Here is a 9863-nt window from a genome sequence, read left to right on the forward strand (position 1 = left end):
TATATAGGCTTTGGGCTTGACAAAGTAAACGCTAGTTTTATTCCGCATTTGTTAAGCCCATCTCGTAAAAGTTTTAAATCGCCTATTCACCCCCCCTCTAGGCGACATCTGTGTCCTTTCAGACGGGCCTTTAGTCGCGGTTTGTAAGGAACCGCGACTAAAGGGGGGGGCCTTTAGTCGCGCTACTTTGGTCGCGGTTGCGCCACCGCGACTAATGGCAGTTGCCAACCGCGACCAAAGCCACTTTTTCCACCAGTGTTTCAGTACCACCAAGAACAATTTCAGTAGTAGCATGGAAGATATTTATCAACATAGAGAGCGGTATTAATCCCTATAGGATAGGTCAGGTTGCCATCAATTATAAAGTGGCAGACACAAAAACATACCTTAGATTATTAAATACATCGTAGAGACGTCCAAGTTCCTCCACTTAAATGTAATCAGATAAACTTAACAATTGCATGGTTCTGAGATATGACTGAGTACCTTGCATAGGGAAACAAGAATAATTAGATTGAGGAAGCTAACAACAACATGAACCTGATCATCCAACTCAGTGAAGTATTCTTATTATCCGCCACCTATCACCAGGATAATCAGTTTCGATAATCTTGTAAGCTTTCTAGCCCAGTGCAAGCATATACAACCAGAAACCACTTGCATCAACAGATATATTAGTTGATATAATGCGAGCTCTATGAGAAGGGGAAACTATCATAAGCATTATGCACCCATAATGTCACTCACAATGCGCATGAAAATCAGGTATTTATGATAAATTTAACATTCAGTGCATCAAGATCTGTATCCCGACTCGTGATCATGTTTTCGTTGTTCCGATGTAACATCAAAATAATATTTTATTTTATTTTTTTATGGTTCACAATTCCTTAAAACTGTTACACCTAAGTCTAATAGAAGGAAGGTACTTGGCACAAAGCATCATAGATCAACACATCAGGACAATTTATATTACATGGATTTTGTTCATGAATCTAGTCAATGCTGCATTGAAAGGGCTTATATGTGCTTTCCTCCTAACCCAGATGCCAACCTAAATTATAGTAAATCTTGGTTTTATGCACTTCCGGTCACCAGAGCTGTTTTTCTAATGCATGAGGTAGAGCTCTTTGTGCTTTCTTATATTTGTTTAATGCGCATCACAACATATAAAAGGGCCAAACATATAAAGCTAGCCCAATTCCATTTCCAATCTTAACAGAACTTCACCGCACTGGAAAAATGTCGACAACTCTACACTCTCTCCTCTGAACTCTTCTTACCATCGAACACTTGCATTTCAGCTTTTTCAGGGATCCCAAATGCACAAACCAATGCAACTCTAGCTCACATATACAGGTGCACACAAAGCGAATCAGGAAATTGAGAAAAATTAGGCATGGATCTAGCGTAGCATCCCAGTACAAAGTAGACTGGGGCAGCAACAAAAAATGCACGCAAGAACAGAACATACCAGCGGTACTGGATCGGCATGACGCCGGCCTTCCAGAGCGCAATTTTCTCGAAGGCTTGAATGGGGAGGAGGACATGGTAGTTGGGCGGATTGTAGACGTCGCCGGCGTCGGCGGGGAAGCCCTAGTTGGGGCCGTGACGACGATGGATATGTCGGCGAGGCAGTACTTTAGGTCCTCCACGCACATGACCTCGTAACACCCGCCGCACGACGGGCCGCGGTCGAACAACGCGTGCTCAGATCCACTGTCACCATCACATACCCGTGCTTCCCCAGATCCCCAAACCTACACGTCACAAGCCTAGAAGCACAAATCAATTTCCGTATGCAATGAATCATACAATCAGAACACCTTAAGAAATAGGATTGCAAGAACTGTACGATCAGAAACAGAAACTCTAGTACCTGAGCATATCGGTCTGAAAATTTTGGTCGCGAGCTGAGCACAACGGGTGCCCCGAGGACGCTGCACAGGTTCGGAGTGAGTGCCCTAGGCGGATATTGCGGGACTGGCCATCTCGTTCGTCGGCGCAGCTCTGGGATCACGGGAACGCTTTCTAGAGTGAACGCGCCGGCGAGGTTGAGCAAAGTTGGGGAGTCGCCTGTGGATGGGGGCGATGGTTAGGGGCGGCCGTACGGTGGAGTTGTGGCCTGTGGATCTGGCGTGCGTGATCGTGGGAGGTGTGGGCGGTTATTTCTTCACTTTTTTTCTGCGTGGAGAGGATTGAGGTAGGCCGACGTGCAGGGCCTTCGGGAGGGTGGTGGAAGGACGGAGGTACCAACCATCCCACCACCTCTAGCCATTTAATATAGTAGAGATTGTATGATGCATACATGAAACTAATAAGCATCAGCTGCATAATATGCATAATTGTATATAACTGCTATGTATTAAATGCGTCTTAATATTAAGAAAAAAACTTCGATTTATTTTCTGTCATTTTTTTTTTGGACTTTGCTACATGGCGGCGCCGCACAAAAGGGTGTCCCGTGCGGCGGCCCATGTTTTAATTACTCCATGCGATACTAGTGCGATAGTCCAATGTCTTAGCCATTCGCGACAATAGTACTTTGCATGCGCACGAAAAACAAAGCAGATGGAAAATTCTCAGCCACAAAATTTTAACGAGGTGAAGTTTCTGACATGACCGCTCGCTGCAGCAGCCCATCTCTGTTTCTAATTGCCAGATTAAGTATTTCTAATTGCCAGATTATCAATACTACACTAAGTGTGAGACAAAATTAATTGTTACTTGTTCCCAGATTACTTAAACCTAGTTGACATATTAATTAGGCCCTAGCTGCCAGGTTCAACTGTTGCATAATTTTCATGTTAAGTATGTGTCAGCCTTCTGGGGTCCACTTCGGTTTATCTCCAGTCTGACCGTCCGCGATGCTACTGTTGTTCACGTCGCTCCCGCTACGACTGCGGGGGAGTGTTAGAGATATATTCCGTGTGCAGTTTAGGTAGTCTAGGATAGAGATAGATCTCGTGTCTTGTCTTGCACTCCAAGATGATCCCTGTACGCCTATATATACTCGCCCATGAGGCTCAATAATATATCCAACACATTACGCCAATCCCTCTCCCTCTCTATCGTTCTACATGGTATCGCCCGCAAGTTCCCGACCTAGCCGTCGCACAGCCTTCGCGCCGCGCCGCCCTCGGGGAGGTCTCTCCATGGCCTACTCCGGGGCCGCGCAACCCGTATGAGGGTTCGTCCGCCGATCCGTTGATCCGCCGCCCTCGAGTCTTTTTTTTTCCAATCCGTAGATTGGTTTTCTTTTGCTCCGCCGGTCGCTCGACCGGCGTTTCTTTTGGTTTACCGGTCATAGATCGGAGTGAGTCACCCATCGCCGCCGTCACGACGCGCCTCTACTCCGACAACGGCGTCGATCTACACTGGCCATCTTCATCAACCGCGCGGCACGGCCGCACGCGTCACACACGGGACGCCTACGTGCGACGCAGCAGCCTGTCTCGCCCGCGCGGTCTCCATCGCCGGTCCGTCTTCGCCGTCATCGCCCTGGACATCACCGACAACGTCGCCAACGACTCCAATCTGCGGCACGTCGTCCACGCCATGGCGCGTACAGCGCCGCCGTCGGTCTGATCAACCGACCGCGCGCACGTCTCCCGCCAAGCACGTCCCCGAGCACGCGCCTACCACCGATCGAGCTACGGGCTGCCGCCGCGTCGCCCTTCGGGCCTCATCGCCGCCGCCTTTGGTGCATGCTACCGGCCTCCGACGCGCCTTCCAAGGCGTGTACGTTGCCGGTGGCCTCCCGCCGCTGCATCGACTCGCGCACCGCAGCTTACGCCGGCCCTCGGGTCGAGACGTCGCCGCACGCAGTCTACTTCGCCGTCCCCGCGCACCGACGTTCCAGGCTACTACCGCGCCGCCCCAACGGCGCAGGTCGCCACCGTCAGCGCAAGGTCTACGTCAAGCCGCCGGGTTCCTCCTCGCCAACTTCGAGTACCGCCGCCGCACCTCCACAGTAACCCGCATGAGCACTTTTGGTCGTTGCGGTGCCTCGCCGACCACCTCTACGCAGCCTAGGCATCCAGCATGGCCATTCCTCGCCACCGCTGGTTCCGCCGCCTTCTATGTCTCTGTCCACCACGACCTCGTCGCCAGCGTCATCGACAACCGCGGACTGCATCGGCACCTCTCCCTCTTCGCCGCTCCGCGTCTCGCCACCGCTCTGGAGGCCTCCTCTGCTGGTCCCCCTGACACTGGCGCATGGTCCATGATGGTCCCTACCCCTGCACTCCCGGTATTGGCAACATCGACGCGTGCCTTCTTCCCCGACGCGTCCCCGAGCCTGGCAAGCTCGGGCCAGCGCCTCGTCTTCATCGGCTTCGACAACGTCTTCATCGGCATCGACTCTTCTACGACTGCCTCGACCGCGTCGCCGACTTCGTCTTTGTGTACTCGGTTCTGCAAAACCGGAGTATGCCTTCGTCCCCGACGTGCGCCTAGTTCCGGCAAAACTAGGGCAGCACCTCGTCCTCGACGGCTCAGCACCGCATCGACTTCGGCATCGACCATCTCGCACGACCGCCTCGACGCGTCTCCGTCACTCTCCTCGCGCACTATGCGCTTGCGGCTTCATGTGCGGCTACCTCGACACCGGCACCCGACCACGACATCGACCACGGCATCCCTCGCGCGGCTACCCCGACCAAGGTTGCACCGCCCAACTCTCTTGGCTCCCTCGACATCGGCACAAGGGCTACCACCTCGCCCGCGCCTCACCGGCTTCCTCTACAGCCCAAGCATCCGCGACGCAACTCCGTCCACGACGCTCCCGCGTGGACCGCGGGGAGTGTCAGCCTTCCGGGGTCCACTTCGGTTTATCTCCGGCTCCGACCGTCCGCGACGCTCATCGTTGTTCACGTCGCTCCCGCTACGACTGCGGGGGAGTGTTAGAGATATATTCCGTGTGCAGTTTAGGTAGTCTAGGATAGAGATAGATCTCGTGTCTTGTCTTGCACTCCAAGATGATCCCTGTACGCCTATATATACTCGCCCATGAGGCTCAATAATATATCCAACACATTACGCCAATCCCTCTCCCTCTCTATCGTTCTACAGTATGCACTAGTTATGAGATTACAGTAACTATCAGGTAAATTTAGCCTAATTGCCCGGTTAATTGGTGCTAGCTACCAGGTTTCCAGTACAGGCTTCAAAATCTAGAGCCATAGCGTCAGGAATTCATCGTCCACCAAGAATTGATGCACATGCAACTAGAAGTCACTTCAGATTAAGTCCACATGCAGAAATCAAGAGTATCTCCACGGAAAAAAACAAATCAAGAGTAGAACAGCAGATCGAGAGAGTGCAGAAGAGGGAAATTGTGCTACGCAATGCGCCGGCCTCCCGAATCCCCATCGGCCAGATGTCTCGACGTGCTTGCGTCGATGGCCTCCTCGTGCTCACGCTCGAAGACGACAACATCTTCCTCACGCTCGACGGCAGCGGACTCCCTGCTCTAAGGTTGGCGTTGCTCTCCGGCTGCGCGCTCGTCACCGGCGGCAGACTATCCGCTCCGTGGTCGGCGGTGCTCTCCGCTCCGTGATTGTCGCCGGCGACGTCCCGCTGCATCCTCACTGGCAGCAACCTCCGCGTCGCTGGCGCCTCTTCCGGCTCTCCGCGCGGCGCTACTACTAGAGAGAAAGAGAATGAGTGGTGGAGAGCAAAACGTGGGATAATGAAAGGGATAAAGCAGCAAAGGGATAAGATGTAAGCGGTCCTAAGGGGGCGCGATGCGGTTTTGATGCACGCCGCACGGGAACGTTAGTGGTGCGACGCCGTTCGGTAGATTTTCTCTTTTTTTTTTCCCATAGGTGGCTGTGAGATGTGTGGGAGGGAGAGGGGGAAGTAGTAGCTGTAAGATGTGTGAAATATGAAAAAAGTAGGTGGCTTTCGGCAAAATAAAAATGAACTAAAGATTAAAGGTGGGAGGATCTTTTTGCAAGGTTGCTAGCCCGAATCCCAAAAAATCAAAGGTAGAGATAGTACGGGGCATTTCTCCCCGCGCCCGGAAGAATTGAGGCACAATTGGTCGGCCCGGCCCCTTGGAAGCTCGTAGTCGTAGACTTCCACACCACAGGACAGGATGCCCTTTCCGGTTCTGGGGCCTCCTCTGCCCTCCCCAGGACCAGGAGGCACAAGAGCGCCGCCACCCCGGCCGGCGTGGAACACCAACCGTAACCTCGTGGTGACCCACCCGCTGCTCTCCCTCCTCGAGTCATGTCCCTCCTTCCCCCGTCTCCTCCAGCTCCACGCGCTCCTCACCGTCTCCGGCCTCGCCGCTCACCGTTTCCCCGCGTCTCGCCTCCTCGCCTTCTGCGCCCTCTCCACGCCTCCCCGCGTCGACCACGCCGCCGCGATACTTGCCCGCGCCGCCCCCGGCCCCAACGCCTACATGCTCGCCACCATGATGCGAGCCTTCCTCCGCGCGCACCTCCCGCGTCGCGCCTTCGCGCTCTTCCGCCGCGTCATCAGCCACAGCCTCCCCGCCGACGCGCGCACGCTCGTCTTCGCACTCAAGGCAGCTGCGGCCGCGGCCGCCTCTGAGAACGGCTCCCCATCCGCTGGCGAGGGTGTTCACTGCCTGGCCCTCAAGTGGGGGTTCACTGGCCAGAGCATGCTGGTGGGGAACGCGCTGGTGCACTTCTACGCTAGCCGCAAGTCCTCATTGCCGCATGCGCACAAGCTGTTCGATGAGATGCCTGAGAGGGACGTCGTCTCTTGGACGACACTGCTGGATGGGTACGCGCGTGGAGAGTTGGCTGACCAGGCATGGCTAGTGTTTTGCAGGATGGTGGCGGCAGGGGGGCTGCAGCCGAACGAGGTGACGCTGGTTCCTGTGGTGTCAGCGATTGGGCAGATGGGGTTGCTGGCGCTGGGGAGGAGGGTGCATCAGTATGTCGCAGAGGGCGGTGTACGCGTGAGTGTTAATTTGGCGAATGCACTGATTGATATGTTCGGAAAATTTTGGTGCGTGGCCTCTGCCAGGGAGGTTTTCGATAGCATGGCGGTCAAGGATGTGTACTCCTGGACGACCATGGTTAACGTCTATGGCAAGTGTGGTGACCTGGAAAGCGCAGCTCTGCTGTTTGAGGATATGCCTAAGAGGAATGCAGTTTCTTGGAGTTGCATGGTTGCAGCTTACTCACAGGCAAATCAGCCCGAGGAAGCAATTAGGCTTTTTAAACAGATGGTTGAACAAGGTATCGAGCCGATCAATGCTACCCTTGTGAGTGTGCTTTCAGCATGTGCTCAGTTGGGTTGCCTGGACCTTGGAAGGTGGATATATGATACCTACATTATTACTAGTAAGGCTGTGCTTACTGTGAATTTAGGTAATGCATTAATTGATATGTATGCAAAATGTGGAGATTTGCATGCAGCATCAAAATTGTTTACTGAGATGGCTGAGAAGAATGTGGTGAGTTGGAATTCGATGGTCATGGCCCATGCCATGCATGGTCAGTTTGAGCAAGTCCTCTGTCTCTTCAAGCAGTTGAAGGGAACATATATTGTGCCTGACGAGATTACATTCCTTGGGTTACTTTCTGCATGCAGTCATAGTGGGTTAGTTTCAGAAGGGCGGCGATATTTTGAAGAAATGAAACTGGCCTACGGGATTGTACCCAAAGCAGAACATTATGCATGCATAATTGATCTTTTGGGTAAATCTGGGCTTCTTGAAGAGGCATTTGAAGTTGCACAGGGTATGCCATTGGAAGCTGGTGAGGCCGGTTGGGGTGGTCTTTTGCATGCATGCAGAATGCATGGCAATTTAGAGATTGGTGAATGCGCTGCTGATAAGCTAGTAAAACTTGATCCTTCGGACAGTGGAATCTATGTACTTATGTGTCAAATATATGGAAGTAAAAACAAATGGGATCAGGTGAAGATGTTGAGGATGTTGATGAGAGATAGAGGGGTAAAGAAGAACCCTGGCTGCAGCTCTATTGAGGTGGATGGAAAATTTCACGAGTTCTTGGTGGCAGATGTTTCACATGTTCATTCAGAAGATATATATGCAGCATTGAAGAACATTTATATCCATTTAGAATTGGAAGGTTATGTTCCTCTTACTTAACAGGAGTGTGGCAGTTCTCCGTTCCTTGTTCATGTACCTCACTGTAGAAAGAAAACGAAAACTTAACAACTGACAGCATTTTATATATTCAAATCTCAGCTTCCAGCTGTACATATTTTCTCAAGGAGGTGCCGTTATACATTCCTTTCATCTCATGGTCTGAGAACGAGATGAATTTCTGCTGTCCTTAAGCAAGCTTACATGGGCAGAAAATGGAGGTTCATTCTGATTGTTATGCAGAGTCTCGGTTTGGCCAGATTTGTTTTGCGGAGAAACTGTTATACTTTTAAGGAACCTGATTGATCCTGGACTTTATTTCCTGGCTACCTAACTGCAAGTTCTTTCAGCTAGTTCTTGGCTCATGTGGACTCCCTGATAATTATCTATTATGCAAATATTTGCAGATGGCTAGCTTTAGGGGTTTTACTAGTTGAAGCATAGAGGCTTTGAGAAAATCTCTTTCGACGTTATTAAGGTAAACAATATAATTGACATTCTGTTACTACATTGGTTGTCGAGCATGGAAATTATAGGACTAATGCTACCATATTTTGTTTCTTACCCCACTTATGATTGTAGGGAAATTTGACCACTGAAACACAAATTATAGCAATGGTTGGAGTAAAGTGAATTAACTAACTATTAAATGCTAGTATTGTGGAAGTATAATGCAATATCTAGTTGAATTACCCAATTTCTCCTATATTACTGTGTTGTGGGAGAAAATTATGGAAAAATTTGGAATGAATAAACTTCTAGCATGTGGTATGTAATGCGCATATTTTCCTTATACTAGTCTCTCATCCATTATGCATAGTCGATAGGGCAAAGCTAGAGTTGGCTTAAGAATTGAATGCAAACTGATCATCCAGCTGTTTTTATTTACTTGGCAAAATTAATTTGTTCGACAAATACTTTTAACTTCATGATCCCATAAGATGAACTTTCGCAACCAATGTTTGATCAACATTAGCTTCATTTCTCCTTTTTCTTCTACCTTATCTGATATGCTTGGGAATTGGGATATTATTTGAGAGCAATTTGGTCACATTTATCACAAGCATAACCACCTTAATGTGTGTGCACTAGTCAAAAGTGTCATTTAAACTTAAGTGGAGCCAGTAGAACTTTATCTCGGATACATCTAGGAATTTATACTCTTAAGGCTTTATACATTTCCAACTAACTAGTGATATCTGTATGTTTGTGTGTCATTGCTATTATTCTTGATGGTACTGCACTTATGTTTGGATATTTTGTGAAAGCAACTTCTAGTGCAGACTTTCCATGTATTACTCAAGTTTTGGAGGGATTCTCACCCTCCGAAGCGTAGTCTCCAACGAAACTCTAACTTGTGGGCCCTAGATCGTCCACCCCTTTGACTTGCTTCGAACGACGGTTGACGAATGCACTTTTATATTGGTTTGTGTTTGGTTAGGTCATAGCAACATGGAAAAACAAATTTTGGAGGAATTAGGACGCTCTGAAGCTCTGGTTCGGGCGAAACTCTAGTTTGTAGGTGTGGATTGTCTACCCTTTTGAATCGATTCGAATGTGCGGGAAAGACATGGGATAAAGAGGATAAAAATAATGATGAAAATGCAGCAGGCCTAGAAAATACAAATAATAAAAATGAAAATTTATTATTTCATTTTAATTATTTTAGAAATAAATTTAAAAATGAGAAAAAATTGCATGCTGAGCGTATACACCCTCGCATTTTCCATTACTACATTAGGGAAAATAAATAAAAAAAGATGTATTTTAG

General features: G+C 49.6%; 1 protein-coding gene and 1 long non-coding RNA gene across 2 annotated transcripts; one reads left to right on the top strand and one right to left on the bottom strand.

Moving 5' to 3' along the window:
* Positions 1–277: 277 nt before the first annotated feature.
* LOC124678939 lies at positions 278–2123 on the bottom strand. Its single transcript, XR_006994707.1, has 3 exons — positions 1880–2123; positions 1475–1775; positions 278–486 (listed from the first exon to the last, which is right to left on the bottom strand). It is a non-coding gene; the product is annotated as an uncharacterized LOC124678939 (long non-coding RNA).
* A 3977-nt stretch (positions 2124–6100) lies between these two features.
* On the top strand, positions 6101–8580 carry LOC124671511 (pentatricopeptide repeat-containing protein At2g22410, mitochondrial-like). The gene is made up of 2 exons (XM_047207878.1): positions 6101–8075; positions 8195–8580. The coding sequence occupies exons 1-2, from the start codon at positions 6101–6103 to the stop codon at positions 8284–8286; spliced, it is 2067 nt and encodes a 688-aa protein (XP_047063834.1). The 3' UTR covers positions 8287–8580.
* Positions 8581–9863: the final 1283 nt, after the last annotated feature.

This window comes from Lolium rigidum, chromosome 7 (genome assembly GCF_022539505.1).
Source record: "Lolium rigidum isolate FL_2022 chromosome 7, APGP_CSIRO_Lrig_0.1, whole genome shotgun sequence".
Classification (NCBI taxonomy): Eukaryota; Viridiplantae; Streptophyta; class Magnoliopsida; order Poales; family Poaceae; genus Lolium; species Lolium rigidum.

Bases quoted from the DNA above. Each gene is read 5' to 3' on its own strand.
- LOC124671511 (XM_047207878.1), top strand. From the start codon at position 6,101: ATGCCCTTTCCGGTTCTGGGGCCTCCTCTGCCCTCCCCAGGACCAGGA. The intron at 8,076-8,194 runs GTTATGTTCCTC...TTCAAATCTCAG, and splicing joins TATCCATTTAGAATTGGAAG to CTTCCAGCTGTACATATTTT.